Below are 22,109 nucleotides of genomic sequence, written 5' to 3' on the forward strand. Positions count from 1 at the left end.
TCAGATGTGAAGATTCAAGGGAAAGTTGTAATTTATAATTCACTGTCCACCTGTAAATAAGCCTTTTATGCCCAATGTACTGTTACTTTAAGATATGTATGTTATTTGTAAATCTGAGACTATGAAGTGGATGGTAGAACTACTGAGGCTTCAAAATTCACATCCCTGTTATAGTTTCAGATAGCTATATTGAAGGGCATTGATATTCCAGTTGGGCTGGAAGGTTAAATCATTTTTGCAGACTATTGAAAACAGACTTTATAGATACTAAATTTGTTTTGTGACAAACTGTTCATTTCATTGTCTCTTTGCAGTTATTTCATCTTTACTTGATTTAAAAAATATTTTACAAAGAATGTAGAACAAGGATCCATGAACTTAGGTATAGAATGTTATCATTTTGTCATTGTTGCTTTAGAGTGTTAATTTTACAATAGAACATTACAGATAAAATTGAGTTCTTTGTTACCTCCTCTTATCATTTCCCTCTCCTCCCAACCTCCATATTCTGAAATTAAATGTATCCTTCTAATATATATTTATCTGTGCATAAACAAATAGTATTTTGTGTGATTTAGACATTGACATAATTATTGTGTCATATTGTGACTTTTTAAAATTTAATATGCCTTTCAATGTGATACATAACATTGTGTTTTTATGACACTGTGCAGTTAGCTCAAAACTCTTTGGTAAATAGAGGAATGATGTCGGGACGATGAGAAAGCCGTGTTGGTTTATTTTCTAGGTAAAGGGAGCTGTGATAAAGAATGTAAAAGTGGGGCGCCTGGGTGGCTCAGTCGGTTAAGCGGCCGACTTCAGCTCAGGTCATGATCTCGCAGTCCGTGAGGGCTGTGAGTTCGAGCCCCGCGTCGGGCTCTGTGCTGACAGCTCAGAGCCTGGAGCCTGTTTCAGATTCTGTGTCTCCCTCTCTCTGACCCTCCCCTGTTCATGCTCTGTCTCTCTCTGTCTCAAAAATAAATAAATGTTAAAAAAGAATGTAAAAGTATCATTTAGTGAGAAAGGGATAGGCTCTTAGCTTGGCTGCTTGCATAAACAGGAGTGCTTTTAGCTTTTAAATGAAACCTTTTCTTTCTTTCTTCTTTCTTTCTTTCTTTCTTTCTTTCTTTCTTTCTTTCTTTCTTTCTTTCTTTCTTATTTATTTATTTGTTAATGTGATCATTTCTACCTAGGTATTTTTCTCAAAGTTGAACAGTCCTAGCATAAAATGTTACAGCTTTTAACTCCCGGTGCTTACCTCCTCTTGTCTCTGCATCATCTTAGTACCCATAAACCAACCTATCTACTCTATTGTTTTTATGCATTAATTTTTTTTTAAGTTTATTTACTTATTTTGAGAGAAAGAGACAGCTATTGGGCAGAGGCAGAGAGAGAGGAGAGAATCTCAAGTGGGTTCCATACTGTCAGCACAAAGCCCAGCGTGGGGCTTGAACTCATGAACATGAGATATCGTGACCTGAGCCGAAACCAAGAGTCAGACTTAAGTGACTAAGCTACCCATAGGCGCCCGATGCATTTTTTTTTTTTAACGTTTTATTTATTTTTGAGACAGAGAGAGACAGAGCATGAACGGGAGAGGGGCAGAGAGAGAGGGAGACACAGAATTGGAAGCAGGCTCCAGGCTCTGAGCCATCAGCCCAGAGCCCGACGCGGGGCTCGAACTCACGGACCGCAAGATCGTGACCTGAGCTGAAGTCGGACGCTTAACCGACTGAGCCACCCAGGCGCCCCCCAATGCATTTTTAATAGCTATAGAGGAATCCATTTGTCACGACTGTTTGGGCAGTCTTAAGTTATTACCCATTTTCCAAGGTTTCAGTTATTGTTATTTATTTTTACTTTCATTTTTAGTGCTCAGGTTCCAAACTTGTATAGGTTTAAAGTGGTATGCCCCAAACCCTACTTTCTTTTTCTTTTTCTTTTTCTTTTTCTTTTTCTTTTTCTTTTTCTTTTTCTTTTTCTTTTTCTTTTTCTTTTTCTTTTTCTCTTTCTCTCTTCTTCTTTTCCTTCTTTTCCTTCTTTCTTCTTTTCCTTTTTCTTTTCCTTTTGCTTTTCCTTTCCTTTAACTTTTTCTTTTTCTTTTTCTTTCTCTCTTTCTCTTTTTCTCCTTCTTCTTCTTCTTCTTCTTCTTCTTCTTCTTCTTCTCCTCCTCCTCCTTCTTTATATTTTCTTTCCTCTTTTCCTTTCTTTTCTTTTCTTTCCTTCCTTCCTTCCTTCATAATCACTGGTATTTTTCGTGTGTTTGATTTCACAGAATCAGTAGTATTTTAGTGTGTGATTCCCCCCACCCCCTGGAGGTTAGATGTTTAGGAATACATGTGTAGTTTTATAGTAGAGATTCCTTTTTAACAGTCACATAGTATTCCATTCTAGGTCTTTACCACATTTTATAAATATTTAGAGCTATTTTCTTTTTCTTTCTTTTTTTTTTTTCTTAGCTATTGAAAACAGTGCTGTGGCGAATATCCTTTTGTAGGTTATATACATTGCTGAGAATTTGCTGCATCGTAGGGTATGCCCATATTCCACTGTTTTAGACATTGTACAGTTTCTCACTAAATAATTATACCATTATATTTAAATTCCTACCAGTAGTATGAGTACCTTTCTTCCATGTTCTTATAAACATTTGATACCATCAGATCTTTTATTTTCTTTTTTTTTTTTAATTTTTTTTTTTTTTTAACGTTTATTTATTTTTGGGACAGAGAGAGACAGAGCATGAATGGGGGAGGGGCAGAGAGAGAGGGAGACACAGAATTGGAAACAGGCTCCAGGCTCTGAGCCATCAGCCCAGAGCCTGACGCGGGGCTCGAACTCCCGGACCGCGAGATCGTGACCTGACTGAAGTCGGACGCTTAACCGACTGCGCCACCCAGGCGCCCCTTATTTTCTTTTTAATCTTATAGATCTATAGTTGTATCCACATGTTATAGTGTTTCATATTTGTGATTACAAGGGAAGTTAGATATCTTTTCACATTTACTGGCCACTTAAATTTCTTTTCCTGTGTCTAGCCTGTTCAGATATTTCTCTCCATTTTTCCATTGAGTTCTTGCTCATTCTCATTGATTTGTAGTACTTCTTACTGTGAATACTGTGAATTCTTACTGTGAATTCCGTATTGTGAATACTAGGCCTTTGTCTTCCTTCTGCTTATGTGTCTTTTTCTCTTTCATAAGTGCTTTTATTTTCTTTATCTTTTTGTTATTTAATTTTTAAAAAATTTACATCCAAATTAGCATATAGTGCAACAATGATTTCAGGAGTAGATTCTTTTTTTTTTAATGAGAATTTAATTTTAATTTTTTAAAAATTTACATCCAAATTAGTATATAGTGCAACAGTGATTTCAGGAGTAGTTTCCTTAGTGCCCTTTACCCACTTAGCCCATCCCCCCTCCTACAACCCCTCCAGTACCCCTCAGTTTGTTCTCCATATTTATGAGTCTCTTCTGTTTTGTCCCCCTCCCTGTTTTTATATTATTTTTATTTCCCTTCCCTTATGTTCATCTGTTTTGTCTCTTAAAGTCCTCATATGAGTGAAGTCATATGATATTTGTCTTTCTCTGACTAATTTCCCTTAACATAATACCCTCCAGTTCCATCCACGTAGTTGCAAATGGCAAAATTTTATTCTTTTTGATTGCTAAGTAATGCTCCATTGTATGTATGTGTGTGTGTGTGTGTGTGTGTGTGTGTGTGTATACACATACATACACCACGTCTTCTTTATCCATTCATCCATCAATGGACATTTGGGCTCTTTCCATACTTTGGCTATTGTTGATAGTGCTGCTATAAACATGGGGTGCATGTGTCCCTTCGAAACAGCACACCTGTATCCTGTGGATAAATACCTAGTAGTGCATTTGCTGGGTCGTAGGGTAGTTATATTTTTAGTTTTTTTGAGGAACCTCCATACTGGTTTACAGAGTGGCTGCACCAGCTTGCATTCACATCATAAGTGCTTTTTGTGACTTGTCTTAGTATAACTTGGGAGCAGGGAAGGTTTAAAGACATTAATCTTCTAAGTTTTCTTTAGTTTTAAAGTTTTGATTTTCAGCATAAATCATTAATCAGTCTTGCTTTATTTTTTGTACAGCTGTGATTTAGGCACTAATTAAATTTTTTTCCACATTAAAAAATATTGAATAGTCTACTCTTTCCTTATGGATTTGTAGTGTTTAAGAATTGAGCCAAAATTGGGAAGAAACTTGCTAGTTTATCAGATCTTTCCACATTCTCAACTAAAGTGTTTTAGACTAAAGCTTAGACTCAAGTGTCTGATTTGTTTATTCATGTAAACTTTGAGATTCAGTGTCAGTGTTGTTATTTGTGATATTTGGCACTCTGCTGTAACTGAGATGAAACAAAGTAAATACTCCATTAAATAAATGCTTAGTGATTGACTATGAAGTATTTTGGGGTGTGGTGAGAAGAGTTCCCACAACTTACTTTATTGGGGGAGGTAACAGCATGAAAATAGGTGGAAAAATTGCTGTGCCTTTTTGGCTGAGTGTCAGATATGTCGTAAAGATAATAGGTGCTAAAGGATCTTGGAGAAAATATTTTTCGGAGATTTTGGAAGTAACACTTGAGTTGGTCTTTAAAGACAGGAAGTTAGATGAATAATTAGTGTGCTCTATGTCTGTCAAAGGCGCAAAATGTTTTGCAGTAAAAATAATGGACTATTTTGGCTGAATGCAAGTTTTTCTATGGGAGTGTGTATAATGGGATTTAAGGCCAAAAGTATGGATTGAAGCCAGTGGTACGGTGCATTTTGAGTGTCATTTAAAGGTATTAAGACTCATTGAGGTGCTTGGGTGGCTCAGTCAGTTAAGTGTTTGACTTTAGCTCAGGTCACGATCTCATGGTTTTTTGAGTTTGAGCCCCAGGTTGGGCTCTGTGCTGACAGCTCAGAGCTTGGAGTCTGCTTGGGATTCTGTGTCGCCCTCTCTCTCTGCCCCATCCCAATCCTGTTCTGTCTCTCTCTCACTCTCTCAAAAATAAATAAACATTAAAAAAAAATTTTTTTTTAAAGGTATTAAGACTATTTGAAAGATACTAGGGAAATCACAGGGTTTGGAGACAGGAGAAGGAAGATAGAATGCTTTAATGGATTAATCTTAGTGAGAAGGAAAGATTTTATTAAAGAGGAAAGAGTTGAAGTTATAAAGTGTAGTGAGAGTGGAAGCAAATGGATAGCTAATAGACATAATACCTTTTATTCATGTTAAGACTTTGCATGTTCCCATCCATTTTCTCAGTTTATTCTGACATCTTTGAAAATTAGGGAATATGTTATTCATGCCCAAAATCATACCGGTGATAGTCGGTAGGCCACGGGCTTGGTAGTAGGTAGCTCTGTGACAGGCAAATACCAGCCTGTTTTTAGATGAGAAATGTATTTTATGTAGTAGGTGCTGGTTATTACATTTTGTAACATTCCCTGCTTTTAAGAATCTAAGGACAAAGTGATATGAATCTTAGCTGTTGAAATTCTCCAGTAGCATCAGCATAGTTGAAAGAGGTTAGAATGACAAAATTAAGTGCTTTTGATAACCTTTAGAATTGACTCTTGAAAAGAAAAATCAAACTGCTTCCTCAAAATGCAATTTTATGGAAATAAACTTTTTCCCCCCAAAACTAAACTTGAGCTTTGATGTGAGGGCATTTCAAAGACTAAAGATGGAATGAAAATATGCAAAAAATGTAAAAATAATAAGATATTTAGAAAATGAAGCCAACTCTCAATGCTCATGTACAGTTTTCTGTAGGTAACTTTATAAAATGAAATCAGAGTTTCATTCTTGTTCTCCTACTGCCTCCATTCCTGGAAATTGTGCTGAAAAACAAGGTTTAATTATACAAGTTAAGAAAGTAGAAGGCCCAGTGTATCAGTAAGAATGGGATAGCTTACATTGTAGTAACGGCATTACAATCTCCGTGGTGGCATAACACAAGGAATACATGCTTTCATACAGGTCGTAGTCCAGCTAGTGAGTTATGTTTAATTAAGTAAAATAAGAGCTTTCTTTCTCTGTTGCAAGTAAGATCAGCAGCAACTTTAGCACCAAGTAGGGGATACTTCTCAGCTGTATTTGAAGCCTGTAGTTTTCATCAACCACATGTCTCTTTCTGCAGCACTTGTGTAGCAGGGTTTTCAATTCCTTTTAGATCACGAGCCTCTTCAGTATCTCTGTTAAGAAACCCAATTTCCCAGGTACTCTCTTTTGAGGTATGTTTTAGTAAGATCAGTGGCAGTACTGCAGTATAGCCTCCGCGTACCCTGCCTCTCCATCGTATTCTTTTCTGTTTGTGATCTGTTCATTTGTCCAAATTCTTACTGAGGCTCTTTCTGTGTGTTAGGACTTTGTATAGATGCTAGGGACATGGTAGTGGATAAAACAGGTAAGTTCCCTTCTCTTTGTGAATTTATTTTTAATGGTGGGAGGAAAACAGACAAATGTAAAAAAATAATAAATGAATAAGATGATAATTTTCGATAGTCATTAGTGCTTTGAAAGAGAAAAAGTGAGTGATGGGAGGTGGAAAATGGCATTTGATACTTTAATTTGGATGTTGTAGGATAGCCTCTCTGAGGTTATTTGGTCAGAAAAACCCAGAAAGGTGTAGAGGAGATAAGGAATGAATTCCTTTTGAGGAGGATCTTGATATTAGAAGAAGGTAGACTTACTGTGATAGATGTGGTTGCCAACTCCTCTACGAGAGCTATGTCAAGAAGATAGCGTGGCATTAGGAAAGGAACGTGGCCTTTGGAGTCAGGATGTATAGACCTCTGTTTGACTTCCTACCCCCACCTCCCCCATACCCATACATATGCCTCCTGCATGTTCTTCCTTAAAGATGTTTCACTCTAGAGCATGCATTTCTTACTGTGTAAAGGTGGGGAATCCCACCTGTTTGAGTTGTTGGTAGGAATTAGATTTTGAGTGTCTGTACTTTGCATGTAGATATGAAATGGATTTATTATTTCATCTTGTTATATTTTGCTCAGGAACTTCCTTTTCATAAAGGGAAAATCAGAGAAGAAAATCACCTATGTTGTTAATTTAGTCAATAAATAGGTTCCCCCCCCCCCCCCCCGTGCCTGTACTATACCAGCTACTGTTAAATCAAATGTTAAAATAGGTAAATAAGAACTTTTCTAATTTCTCTTTAAGAAAAGCCAGTGGTTTTTAAGGAAGGACAAAAATAAAGAAGAAAGTAATTGGGAAAATATGAGATAAGAAGTTAGCCTGATTAGCCTGTTTCCCTAAACCAAATCTGTAGCCTTGGTGTTGGTTGTGGTGGAACAGATCAAGTCTGTTTAAAAGTGGGCCAGCTGTGTGAGAAGCTAGACAGTAAAAAAGCTTTTAGTGTGTTAGGATTTGTGTAAGCTCTAGCTTCTTAGGGTAAAACTAATTTTGATAGGTCTTGTCTGGGGAACTAAAGTCTTATATTTAGAAGAGCGATCTGGAGGAAATTATTATTATTATTATTTTATTTATTTTTTAAGTCCTTTGGAATGGAAAAGGTAGTTCTAAGAAGATGAGGGGGCTCAAATGAAATGCCTTTGGAAAGTTGTTTCAGATACTGAGAAAGGAGAGAAAGCAGACATTTGTCAGGACTTGTTATTAAAAGTTGAGGATTTGTGTTCAAGTCTTGGTAGAAGTATTGACAGTATAAATACAGAAAAAAATAATAATGTTGGTTGAGGACCTTGGATCTATATTGAAACTTTATTTTTCTTAGAGAACCTGTGCTGGGGAAAAAAAAAAAGAGGTACCTCCAGTCCAGTTTCCCACTCTGTCTCCATTGACACTTGGAGAGATAGGAGCTCCTGGTTACTACTGGGTCGGGTAGGAGTTCAGGCTCCACTTGGCCTCCATTGAATCCTTGACTGAAGGGCAGGTGTGCCTCATTAGTACTGCCTTGTGGCCTCCACTGGCAGTGGGAGGAGAGGAGACTCATTCCCCGCCCTCTTCAGTGGGGAAGGGAGTCTTGGCTCTCCACTTGGCCTTCTCTGATACCACCCTGGCTGGGTGAGTGGGGTAGCGGTTGTGATTGGGGTGTCTGGTTATAGCCTGGTGAGGGTGGAAGGAAGTCTAGGTTCCCTACTTAGCTTTGGCTGGCATAGGTGGGGAGGGGGCTACAGGTTTGTTTTTTGGGGTTTTTTTCCCCTGTGTTATTTGACTGTAGTAGAGTGATTTTATCGGCTAGGAGTTTTCTGTCTTGCTAGGCTACCCTTTTCTTGGTCCTCTGGTTGGAGAGACCCCAGCTTTTCTTGGAGCACTCCACCCCCCACCCCCACCCCTCCCACACCCCGCCTCATTGGCATTAACAGGTTGTCAGCTTCTCCAGTATTTAGTCTAGAATATATGAGGCAAAAAGAAACCTCGTGAACTCACTAACCAGGTTCTAAGGAACCTGGGCTCTCTTGGCTGACCTGTCTTCTTTTCTTCACTTTTCAGAATATTTTTTATCTGTATTTTTAAGTTATTTATTGCTTTAGAGAGAGAGCGTGGGAGGGGAGAGAGAGAACCCCAAGCAGGCTCCCGCACTGTCAGCACAAAGCCCTGTGCGGGACTTGAACTCACTAACTGTGAGATCTTACCTGAGCTGAAATCAAGAGTCTGATGCTTAATCTAGTGAGCCACCCAGGCGCCTCCAGATTATTTTTATCTATTTATTTTTAATATGTAATGTCTAGAGTTTTTAACATTTTATCTAGTGGGAAGAAGAAGGAAAAGTACATCTGTCCTATCTTTACGTAAGGGAAATCTAGTTGGTGATGCAGTTTTTAAAAGTACTTATTTTAATTCCAGTTAGTTAACATACAGTGTTATATTAGTTTCAGATGTACAATATAGTAATTCAACTCTTCCATATATCACCCTGTGCTCATCACGCCAAGTGCACTCCTTAATCCCCATCACCTATTTCACCCATCTCCCCACTTCCTTCCCCTCTGGTAAGCATCAGATAGATGGTTATGCACTTAATAGATTGTAATGCATATCCTTAAAGTCTAAAAACTCACTACATAGAGTTTCTTTTAGAAATGGTTTAATAATAGCTAGTTTTTCTTGGGGCGGCTGGGTGGTTCAGTCAGTTAAGCATCCGACTTTTCGGCTCGGGTCATGATCTCACAGTTTGTGAGTTCGAGCCCCACGTCGGGCTCGGAGCTTGGAGCTTGCTTTGGATTCTGTGTCTCCTTCTCTCTCTGCCCCTCCCCCACTGGTGCTTGCGCTCGCGCTCTCTCTCTCTCTCTCTCTGTCAAAAATAAATAAATGTAAAAAAAAATTTCAATAATATCTAGTTTTTCTTAAAAGTAGAGAAATATCAGTGAAATAAGGTATTAAAAGAAGTTAACAGAAATACTTTTATTAGTTGTACAGTGTTTGGTGTATAAGGGATGTTAATTTGTGAGCTTTGATAGAGCTTTCTTGTGAGCTTTATACTGATGGTATTATAGTTTATTACATGATATTGTTACATATTTTTACTTTAGAAAATAAATATATATATTCACAGAAGAGGTCTCAGGTGCTGGTAAAGGAATTGCTGTTCCTTGCCTTTTTAAATGTAAAACGAAATTTTGATCCCTTTTGAAGAGTTCTCAGAGCTTGGTAAAGTGTTTCAGACTTTTTATATAATAAAGAACAAGGAAGCAAGTTATTAACACTTAAATATTTTCAGGAAGCTGACAAGTTACTAAAAATCTTTTGGATATTTTTTCTTTATTTTGACTTAAATTTCTAGCCTTTTTTTTCCATCATTTACAAAAAGGTTAAAATCATTGAATCCTTTTTTTTTAAAACTTAGGCAGTTTGACAACTTACCAGGCAGTTTGACAACTTACCTCTCATTAAAAATGTTTATTTCTTTTTTTTTTAACGTTTATTCATTTTTGAGAGCGAGCAGACAGAGTGTGAGTGGGGGAGGGGCAGAGAGAGAGGGAGACAGAATCTGAAGCAGGCTCCAGGCTCCGAGCTGTCAGCACAGAGCCCTATGCGGGGCTTGAACTCACGGAGTGTGAGATCACGACCTGAGCTGAAGTTGGACGCTTAACCGACTGAGCCACCCAGGCGCCCCTTATTTTATTTCTATATTCCATTGATTAAATGGTTAAGTAGACATTAAATCTTTAAGTATATTTAAAATCTTTTTAAAAAGTTACTTTTAAAGAAAAACTAGCAATATGGGGAATAAGATGGTGATCTGTGACTAGTTTGGATGAGTCTTAGTGATTTCTTGCTTTTTAAATATCGCAGCTTTTGGGGTGCCTGGGTGGCTCAGTCCATTAAGTGTCTGGCTCTTGATTTCAGCTCAGGTCATGATCTCATGGTTGTGAGTTCGAGCCTTACCTTGATTCTCTGTCTTCCTCTCTCTCTGCCTGTTCCCTGCTCACGCTCGTGCACTCTCTCTTGCTGTCTCAGAACAAAACTTTATCACATCCTTTTTCTGGAAGAATGCTGATTTCATTTTTAAATCTGTTGATACTCCACTGTTCTTATAAGAAGAATCAGGTTTTTAATTCAGGAAATGGCAATATGATTTTATGTGACCTTAATTTTTTTGAATCATTTATTTTATGAACACTGTTAGTTCTTTTAGATAAACCTTAGCAGTGTTTTCAAGTTTTAGAAGACGTATTGGTGACTTTGATAGAGTAGTTCAGGAAACTGGCTTTGTATCAGGAGAAAATTTTGTGTTTGATTTACTTTCACTATTTGAAACACATTAGGTATCAGAATACTAAATGGAAGACAACTCTACTTCCTTTCTGGGAATTACAATAAAAACAGTAGATAAAATGTCAAAGTTGTGTGTAGTCACTTAAGATACATCATAATACATATTTTATTACATACTGTACAACATTATACACATTGATTAAGAACAATTTGTTCTGTGACTTGGAATATTTTTGATAATATTCTGAATCCTACTATGGAGACTATATTCACTGAGTTAAAGAAAGAGTTCAGTACAGATAATGCTAGAAAAGATGTGTTAAGATGTGTATTTAGTAATGTGTGCTCATACAACTAAGATCTTTCTCTAAATGCCCTAGGACAGTTTGACTTGTAGCACTGTTATTTCTGAGCACACCAAATTTTTTATTTAAAAAAATCACTGAAATAATACATGTTGAAACAAAATTCAATGAATATAGAAGTGGCTATTGTGAAAAGTACATTTCTTTCCTTACAGCCCTCCCCCAATCTCCTTCCACTTTTCGGAATCTGGTAGATACCTTATAGACTGTTACCTATGTTTTTAACTGAATTATTTGTATTCTCTTCCCCATTTGTATACTATATTTTACACCATACATTTAAATTCAAAACATTATTATATAAACTATGTTAATGTTCACCTGGGACTTACCTGGGAAGTTAAATTCTAATTTTTCCCCTTAAGGAGAAATAATAAATTTTGTTCCTGCTACGGTATTTCAAATCGTTAGAAATAATTTATTTAAAAAAATTTTTTTTAATGTTTATTTTTGAGAGAGAGACAGAGTGCAAGCTAGGGAGGGGCACAGAGAGGGGGAGGCCAGAATCCAAAGCAGGCTCCAGGCTCTGAGTGTCAGCACAGAGCCTGATTCAGGGCTTGAATTCACGAACTGTGAGATCATGACCCAAGCTGAAGTCAGATGCTTAACCGACTGAGCCACACAGGCGCCCCTCAAGTTGTAGAAATAATTTAAATCAGGAAAGTTTGAGTGCCAGAACCTGGGTTTCTGGGATATCTTCTGACCTGGCTTTTTGGATCAGCACTCATTGTCTACTTGATAATGTCATCTGTGGCCTCAAGGAGTCTAGCAGCTTTGGGAGAAGGATCTTCCTTCAGTAGGCCTGATGTCTTTTGAGTCATAGATACTGTAGCCCTCATTATTGGCAGTTCTTATCCTAAAATCCCTTCAACCTAGGACTGAAAGCACAAATAACATATTTAAATCCATGTAACTAGTGTGAAAAATGTGACTATTATAAATTGTTGGGGTATTTTCAGTCCATTTCAGTGTGGTATGTCTGAGTTATTTATTTAGTGTTTTTCCCACTCTGCTTCACTTGGCTCTCATTAACATTCTTGTGATGGAGAAAAGAAAGGAGTAGGAAAGAAAAGGAGTAGCCACTGAAAATGAATGTATGTAACTTTTCCTCTCTTTTCCTACTTTTGCCTTTTCCAAATGGGGGAGGGATAGTTGGCAATAGGAAGGCCCTTTGTCCAGGTTGGAGAGACAATAATTATGTGGAGAAGAGCATATTTGGGAGAGAGAATAGACTTAGAAACTTTCAAAATAGTCCTGTTATATCTGTTATTGTTGTTTTCCTTCATGATTTTGATATGATGGCACTCAGAAGGTACATACTGATTTCATATTAAGGAGATTTTCTCCTGTTGGTCCTTTTCAGTTTGGACTTAAAGGTTTTTTGTTACTATACAACTTAATTTGGTCATAAGAAAAATGAAAATCTAATGATTTGATGTAGTTCCTTCTGGATTATTCCTTATACACTATCATTTATATTCTAAAAACAATAAATACTATAGGAATGGGGCAAACCATTTTTATTAGGTTGGAAATCTCATTTTTCAAGTGTGGGTCTAATGTTGATGCAGGCAAAGCTAAAACAGTGGGCATATGTTAAATATTTAATCCTGCTTATATTCTTAAATCTTTAGTAAAAATCACTTTTCTGTATCTTCTGATTTATGTTTCATAGAGTTGGAGGTACTAGTTCTATATAACACTTGGAAATTCTGAATGTGAAATTAAAAATATTGTGTATTCCTTAAATTTTAATTAGCATAAGCAGAACTCACTCTGCTTAGGGTAACCTCTTTCATTTGAGAAATAAGAATAAGTTTTTGCCTTTTAATTTGTGTCATTCTTTGTGACTTTTACTTAATTCTGTGATATAGAAGTTAATTGCTTACTTTTTTCAGATTATGATCATGCACTGGCAATGATTAGATAACCAAATTATTAATAAAGATACAGCATGAAGAAGTGGTTTGTGAATTTTGTTGATCATCTTTTAAGTTGTTTTTGGTTAGTGGAGTCAGAGTTAAATATCTTTGATTATTTTAATAGATGAAGAATAACTATATCCTTTCCAACCTTTTTAGCTCCTTCTCATTTGCGTATATTTATCTCCCATTTGTTTATGTTTCTTATCTCCATTTAATTTGCTACTTCTTATTCTTTATCTGTGAAGCAAATAAATCAGTGTAGTTGCATTCTTATTTATTTATTCTTATTTTTGTTGGCCTATTTTATTGCATTACATTATTACATCAATTTTAGGGAGAATTGATAACCTTATGATAATTGGGCTTTTAATTACTGAATGTGGCACGACTTCCCTTTTGTATGTCTTCTTTTAATTTCATACTTTGCATATTTTCTGTTAGAACTATGACATAGAGCAGGGTTCATCAGACTACAATTTTTTCTGACCACCTATGAAGTGTTGTTACTAAAGTTTTCAGTGTTTCTTCCTTCTTCTGCCCTTTACTTCCTTTTACCTAATCAGCCAGTAAATAAAACACATGTTAACATAGTAGCATCTATTTTCCACCAGCTTCACTTACTTTCCTGATTTTGAAAACGATTCCAGGAAATCCAGTGAAAAAGTGTCCTCACTTAAGAAGAGCATCAAGTATTGACAAATTCAGAAAACCTTTTAATTTCGTCCTACAAATGAGAAAAATCTCTTCGAAAATAGGTAATATCAATGCAAAACTGGCCAACAAAAAGACAGTGTGCATAATGAGTGTGGTATGCTCTTCATTATAGTATTTGATGGGGAGATTAAAAATTGTAATGTTAAGTGAGGAATGGGTCCGTAATTTGAGAGTTTGGTTTGATCTGAACGTTTCAGAACCATGAAAATATTTGCCATTCTTGATGGACCTGCATTTCTTAAGATTTTCCATTTTCGTAGGAAAAATAGGAAAGTAACTTTACTGAGTGTAAAATTTTATAGAATTTGGTTTTGTTTTTCAGAAAAATACAAAATATATTTTTTCAGTATATATAATCTGCTTGCATATCTTCTGTTATTACCTATGACTTAGAGCAGGGTTTGTCAAACTACAGCCCACAGGCCACATCTAACTGCCTGTTTTTATAATGCCCATGAGATGAGGATGCTAGTTAAGAATTCATAAATAGTTGGAAGAAATCAGATGAACAGTATTTAACATCATATGAAAATTATATGAAATTGAAATTTTAGTGTCTATAAAATTTTGTTGTCAGGCTCTGGGCTGATGGCTCAGAGCCTGGAGCCTGTTTCCGATTCTGTGTCTCCCTCTCTCTCTTCCCCTCCCCCATTCATGCTCTGTCTCTCTCTGTCCCAAAAATAAATAAACGTTGAAAAAAAAATAAAATAAAATTTTGTTGGAGCATAGCTATGCTTATTCATGTAAGTATATAACTGTTTTTCCACTACAAATGGCACAGTTCATTTTTCCAACAAATTATATGGCCCATAAATCCTAAAATATTTTACTATCTGGCCTCTTCTAGAAAAAGTTTGCCCAACCTGACTTAGAAATTATTGTTTGTTTTATTGTTTGTTTATGTATCTCAGAGTTTCTGTGTATCTTGGGGTAGAGGTGGTATCTTAGCCTTTCTTTACCTCTTTCTCTAGTTCTGAGAAGACTTAAACTCATAATGAGTCACTGTTACCAAAGTGTGTTGCGTTTTTTAGAGATGTGGGGGAGAGAAAAATGTTGAAGACTGTTGCTATCATGTTTTGTATAATAACCACCATACCTGTTTTTTGGGGTATTTTACATTTGAGGATTTAATTTGATAAAATACAACTTAATTTGCCTGTTTACTCTTCCCCTGTTATAGGAAATTAAGAGAGAGCCAGAATCCAAGGATGACAATTTGCCCATTAAACGGGAAAGACATGGGAATGTAGCAAGTCTTGTACAACGGATAAGTACATACGGACTTCCAGCTGGAGGAATTCAGCCACATCCACAGACCAAAAACATTAAGAAGAGTATGTAAATAATTTCTTTCCTGTTTAAATAATTCAAAATAAAGAATGTTTTATAACTGTTTAGAAGTTATGAAAAGAAAAATTAGCTTAACCTTTTGTGGCCGACTGCAGAAACTTCGTACATATTCACATTTAAGTTACCGGCCCTGTAGTCATTTTTCATAAGATATTTGAGCATGAACTGCTGATGACTATTAATAGGAATTATAAATTAAAATATTAGGCTTTGTTTTCTTATTAGCCTTACAGACTGTTGAATAGTTAATGCTTTGCCTTAAATTTATTTTAATACCATTTATTTAATGGGATGTTTAATGTTTGTTCATTTTAAGCAGTGTAGATGCAAGAATTTTGATAGTATGTTTTCTCCAGTGGTCAGACATCTGAACATCTCCTCAGTTTTCCAAGGTCATTGGCCCAGCAGAGCGCCCTTTAAATATTTGGTATTCTATAAATATGTTAGAACATTTTAGTATAGAGGGAGAGCACCCCATTTGAAATCAGACATGAGTTTGAGTCCATCCTATGACCTTAGATCATTTAAATTTTTTTTTTTTTAACGTTTATTTATTTTTGAGACAGAGAGAGACACAGCATGAACGGGGGAGGGGTAGAGAGAGAGGGAGACACAGAGTCAGAAGCAAGCTCCAGGCTCTGAGCCATCAGCCCAGAGCCCGACGCAGGGCTCGAACTCGCGGACCACGAGATCGTGACCTGAGCCGAAGTCGGACGCTTAACCGACTGAGCCACCCAGGCGCCCCCCTTAGATCATTTAAACTCTTGAATTTTATTTTGCTTCTGGTGAGAAAGTGGTAAATAACACAGATTGTATTGCTGTTTTCAGAATGCTTACAGTATTGGGAAAGACTCATTAAAAAAAGTATTCAACATTAAATGTGTACAAAATACAACATTATGGGAGCAGATAGTATTTTAACATAGTACGATCTGAAGCCCCTTGAGAGTGAATACTGATTACTAGGATGAGAGTTAGTAGTAAATGAGTATTTAACCACATTTATCTTATGTCAGTGCCTTTGATACTGTGGCTTGTAAAGTCCCCTGTGGAACCACGTAGTCCACAGTGAAGAAATTTTGTTCACATGTATTATCTAAATTTCTCCTTATATCTTGTTACTTTCTGTGTTACTGTCTGTGAAGTTTGGGGGAAGACTTTACTTTCTAGGTGCTGTCATCCTTTGATTATTTTCATAAAATGAAAACACATTTTCATAAAAATGAAAAAGATTTCTTGACAGAAGACAAGGACAGAAGAATTCTTCTGGGACAGAAGAATGCTGTGTATTTTTTGTTTCCCACTAAATGTGTACAACCAGTATTTAGGTACTGCCTGTACTGCTTTCAGCCTACTGCCTGAAGGTGGACAGGTTCAGTACTTCTAATTGTCCTGGATGTTCAGACTCTGTTTCTTTAGAGACGTGGGGACAAATTACAGAGTGTGTTCATATCCTACAGGTGAAACTGTATATAGAATTTCTGTGCACAGGAGAATTTTTAGGACCATGGAAGAGTTACTTATGACCTCGATTGTAAAATCAATTTACCACTTTTAGCTTTGCTGAGCTAAAAGAAAGGACAGTTTTCTTAAGTAGAGGCTAGACCAAGGGCTTCAAGGTTATGATCATTTTATTCATTTTGTCTCCTAGTAGGAAAAGACACACTACATTTTACTTTCCTCAAGAACACTGGTCATAATTCTTTTTCTTGTAAAAGAAAACCTGTTATGTAGCTGGTGCCAGGAGACTTAGACTTTTTCCTAAGGATGCTCCATAACTTGTTTTTAAGTGCATGTGCTACAAGGACTAAATTGGTCATTTGGTGCTAACATGTAAAACAGGATGCAGGTTGCTTTTGCTTTGATTGCTTTTCCAGGAAAAGCAAGCTAATGTTTTTTTTTTTTTTTTTTTTTTTTAATCTATTTTTTTTTGGTTACTGTTTGTATCTTATCCTTAATTCACAAAATAGACCAGTTACTCAAAAGGTGGTTTATTGTAATGTTAAATAGTAGTGGATACTACTAACCAATATTATTAATAATTTTAAAAACCCCACAAAACCATTGTAAAGGTTGATAATAATCACTGCAGTGTGAATGTTCAATTTTAATCTCTGTGTGCCAAGGCAAGTGAAATCTGCATGTGTATTAAATGTATAAGCAACTAAAAAGGAGAATTTCGGATACATCCTGTGGGGTTAAGTATCTGGAAGCCGGAATTGTTAGCTATTTTTCTGTAGTTTCCAAAGCCAAAAAAGTGTTGGTTTTTTAATGAAGTCTAGTCATAAAGCCATTGAAACTTTTGCTGTTGTGTATAAGTTAACCATAATAACTGTGGTGAAACAAACAGGTTTTTCTACAGTGAGAGCAGAATAATGTTTTCCAGGACAATTATTGTAAGTTGCTAAAGTTATAGAAGAGAACAAGTTTACATCTTATAGCAAAAACACATACTAGTCCCATTGCTGCTGAAGCCCTTGTAAAATCAGGCAGAGATAATGATTGTAGAGTAATATTACTTAGCAAATAAATAATTGCCATCTTTCAGCATCACAACTCTGTATTCTGTTCAGTGAAGAATTGAGTAGATATTTCACTTTGCATTTGGAAAAAAAATTGATGCCATATGTGAATCTACTCTTGCTATAAGTGAGGGAAGACATCATTGCTTGTAACTTTGTATTCATTATTAGTGCTGCAAAAGTGATTTTTTATCTAGTTAATAATTACTTTGAATGTAAAAGATACATTGAGATTGATACTACAGAAATGATCTTGCTGCATGAAAAATTAGTTGACCAGAATGCCAATCATTAGTGTTTCATTATTAGAAAATAGTTGCTAGCAAATAGTTTGCCTCCTGATTCTGAGTCAGTGCTAAAGAAAATAATGAGGGGCGCCTGGGTGGCGCAGTCGGTTAAGCGTCCGACTTCAGCCAGGTCACGATCTCGCGGTCTGGGAGTTCGAGCCCCGCGTCGGGCTCTGGGCTGATGGCTCAGAGCCTGGAGCCTGTTTCCGATTCTGTGTCTCCCTCTCTCTCTGCCCCTCCCCCGTTCAAGCTCTGTCTCTCTCTGTCCCAAAAATAAATAAACGTTGGAAAAAAAAAAAAATTTAAAAAAAAAAAAAAAAGAAAAGAATGAAAATTCTGAATACCATCAAGATATGGTCATTGTCTATACATTTTTACAGCATACATTAAAAAAAATATGAGCATATTAGCTCAGGCTCTTCTCTTTGATATTAAAATATTCTGACTCATGGGGCGCCTGGGTGGCTCAGTCGGTTGAGCGTCCGACTTCGGCTCAGGTCACGATCTCGTGGTCCGCGAGTTCGAGCCCTGCGTCGGGCTCTGGGCTGATGGCTCAGAGCCTGGAGCCTGTTTCCGATTCTGTGTCTCCCTCTCTCTCTGCCCCTCCCCCGTTCAAGCTCTGTCTCTCTCTGTCCCAAAAATAAATAAACGTTGGAAAAAAAAAAAAATTTAAAAAAAAAGAAAATAATGAAAATTCTGAATACCATCAAGATATGGTCATTGTCTATACATTTTTACAGCATACATTAAAAAAAAATATGAGCATATTAGCTCAGGCTCTTCTCTTTGATATTAAAATATTCTGACTCGTGGGGCGCCTGGGTGGCTCAGTCGGTTGAGCGTCCGACTTCAGCTCAGGTCACAATCTCACGGTTCGTGAGTTTGAGCCCCGCGTCAGGCTCTGGGCTGATGGCTCAGAGCCTGGAGCCTGCTTCCGATTCTGTGTCTCCCTCTCTCTCTGACCCTCCCCCATTCATGCTCTGTCTCTCTCTGTCTCAAAAATAAATAAACATTAAAAAAAAATTAAAAAAAAATATTCTGACTCAAAAGGGGAAAAAGGCTCATCTGACTCCTCTCCAGCTGCAGCTTATCAGATAAATAGGATAGCGTGTTCTAACTTTCTATTTTCTTTTGAAATCTTCTAGAAAGGTTGAAAGAATAATTGTACTATGAATATTTTATATTCTTAAGTTTGATGTTAAATTAATTTAAGACTTAAGTTTGATGTTAACATTTTTCACATTGTCTTTCTATCTGTATACGTGTATGTAGAACACATTTTTAACTGAATCAGTTGCAAGTATGTTGTAGACATAATACCTCATCCCTAATCACTTGAGTTTTTTCTTCATGATGGTGATGACAATCTAAGCTTTGATTGTTATAATCAAGAAGTATATCAGCAGTATAGTTAGATTCTTCAGATAGCTTGATCTTTCAATTAATGCTCTAGGCAGTATGAGCTTTTTATTGCTGAGGATAAGAAAAAAATTTAAGGAAAATTCAGCCCTATATAGCAAATGGCTCTGTTTCTTAGCATTTTATTATTTTCTTTGCTTATTGGAGAAAGAAATTGGTAAAAAAAAAAATATTGACATCAGAAAATTTTCAGTGCTACAGTAAAACGTGAAGATAAATTTCCAGAACCAAACAGAGCCAAAAGTGGATCAGGAGTCCTTTTGCTACTGTCTGTGAAATTGTTAGCATTCAGCCTCCTAGCTTCTGAATGTGGTGTGCTCTTTGTTTTAGTATTTGATGGGGAGATTAAAAATTGTAATCTTAAGTGAGGAATTGTTCCATACTTTGAGAGCTTGGTTTGATCTGCATGTTTCAGAACCATGAAAATATTTGCCATTCCTGATGCAGCTGCATTTCTTAAGATTTTCCGTTTTAGTAGGGAAAATAGAGTAGCTTTACTGAGTGTAAAATTGTATAGAATTTGGTTTTGTTTTTAAAAAAAGTACAAAATATATTTTTTTAATGTTTATTTTTAAGAGATAGAGACAGAGTGTGAACAGGGGAGGGGCAGAGAGAGAGGGAGACACAGAATCTGAAGCAGGCTCCAGGCTCTGAGCTGTCAACACAGAGCCGTAAGTGGGGCTTGAACTCAGGAACCTGGAGATCATGACCTGAGCCAATGTTGGACACTTAAACTGACTCAGCCACCTAGGTACCCCAAAATACAAAATATTTTTTAAAAGATTTTTTTGAAAAAGTTTCAACATTGATGTGCTGAATGCTTTAATACCTGTGGATTTGAAGACTATGAGAACAGTGTTAATGGGGCAGTCAAATCTGCCAAGTAAAACTGGGTATGGATGATGATCCAGAACTTGTAGTCTAACAGGGGAAAACATCAAGGTACTATAAAACAGAAATGATAGTAATAATTACCTTGTAGGAGACGGGTATTAACATATCAGGTAAATATTATAAGAAGTGCTCAATAAATGTTTGTAACTATTATAGTTCTTAAAGTATGCAGCTATGATTCAAATAAAGGGGCAGTTCTGTACTGGGTTGTCAAGCAAGATATATTTAAGCCTTTCTTAGGTAAAACTTGTCCTTCACATGAAGATTGGGGATTATGACAGTCCAGGTAGAATTGCTACCTTAGGAAGAAGATCCATGGAGATAAGCAACCGCATGGTATTTACAGGTAGTAAGGATCCAGCATGAGTAGATTGTATGAACTATGTTAAGGCACTTTGTAATTTTTAAAGGAGACAGCATCGATAAAGTGGAAAGATAAAAGGCTTAAGAGTCGTATGTGGGTATGATTCTAATTTTGCCTCTTTTTAGCTCTTTGGTCTTGGACACGTTATTTAACTCCTGAGTTCCTGTTTCTCACTGGGAAAAGATGATGACAACAAACTGTATTATCTGCTGGGGAGATGTTTGTGAAGGATTTAGAATAGTACTGGCACATAAAAGGCATGAAAGTATATCCCTGCTTTTTTTCCCTATATCTCTTTTATCTACTTCCTTGTCAATAGCTTTACTTATAAAACATTGATTTGACAAATTTTCTATTTCTTTGTGGATCTGAAAAGCTATATAGAGGTTGCTTGTGATGAAATACTGGTTATAGTTATTTTAAAAATTGACTTCTATTCAGGTATCCTTTTATTAACTAGTCTTGTACATACTATTTTATTTTCTTTTGTGCTTAGCATAGGTTCTGATACATTGTAGGAATTCAGTAAACATTTACGAGTAGATACTGTGTATGCCTTTTGAAGTATAAAAAAATCTCAAAATTCCTTTCATTGTGCTGGCAGTTAATAGATGAACTCAACAACATAGGCAGTCACTTCAACTTATGAGTAAACCATATTTAAATATGGAATTATGAAAATTTTATTTTTTAAAAAAAAATTTTTTTTTCAACGTTTATTTATTTTTGGGACAGAGAGAGACAGAGCTTGAACGGGGGAGGGGCAGAGAGAGAGGGAGACACAGAATTGGAAACAGGCTCCAGGCTCTGAGCCATCAGCCCAGAGCCTGACGCGGGGCTCGAACTCCCGGACCGCGAGATCGTGACCTGGCTGAAGTCGGGCGCTTAACCGACTGCGCCACCCAGGCGCCCCGATGAAAATTTTATTTTTTAAATGGCTCATATTTTGTAGCAATAATAGGGGCCTTTCAGGTGTTTTTATCTAATGTGGTTCTTTGAAAAATAAAAAAAAAAAATCTTTGTGAATAATTTTGCCAACTACTTTGGAGAACACTCTGGTGAATTATGCTTAGTGTGACCAGGGAGAAAAAACATAAACTCAGAGTTTCTTTTTATTTTTTTTTTAATTTTGTAATTTTTTTTTTTAAACGTTTATTTATTTTTGAGACAGAGAGAGACAGAGCATGAACAGGGGAGGGGCAGAGAGAGAGAGGGAGACACAGAATCTGAAACAGGCTCCAGGCTCTGAGCAGTCAGCACAGAGCCCGATGCGGGGCTCGAACTCACGGACTGCGAGATCATGACCTGAGCCGAAGTCGGATGCTTAACCGACTGAGCCACCCAGGTGCCCCAATGTTTGTTTATTTTTGAGAGAGGGGGGGGGGGGAGGGGCAGAGACAAAGGGAGACAGAATTCAAAGCAGGCTCCAAGTTCCAAGCTGTGCCCCAGTGCAGGGCTTGAACTCACGAACAGTGAGATCACGACCTGAGCTGAAGTCAGGTTGGATGCTCAACTGACTGAGCCACCCAGGTGTGCCACAAACTCA

General features: G+C 36.7%; 1 protein-coding gene across 1 annotated transcript in view; it reads left to right on the top strand.

Annotated features, from left to right (window-relative positions):
- Window positions 1–22,109, top strand: part of LOC122489601 (CD2 associated protein) — a 142,919-nt gene that overhangs the window by 41,892 nt on the left and 78,918 nt on the right. Inside the window, exon 3 of the mRNA XM_043591610.1 lies at window positions 14,908–15,061. Coding sequence (XP_043447545.1) covers window positions 14,908–15,061 — 154 coding nt within the window. The remainder of the gene's footprint in view (window positions 1–14,907; window positions 15,062–22,109) is intronic.

Source organism: Prionailurus bengalensis, chromosome B2, assembly GCF_016509475.1.
Source record: "Prionailurus bengalensis isolate Pbe53 chromosome B2, Fcat_Pben_1.1_paternal_pri, whole genome shotgun sequence".
Lineage (NCBI taxonomy): Eukaryota > Metazoa > Chordata > Mammalia > Carnivora > Felidae > Prionailurus > Prionailurus bengalensis.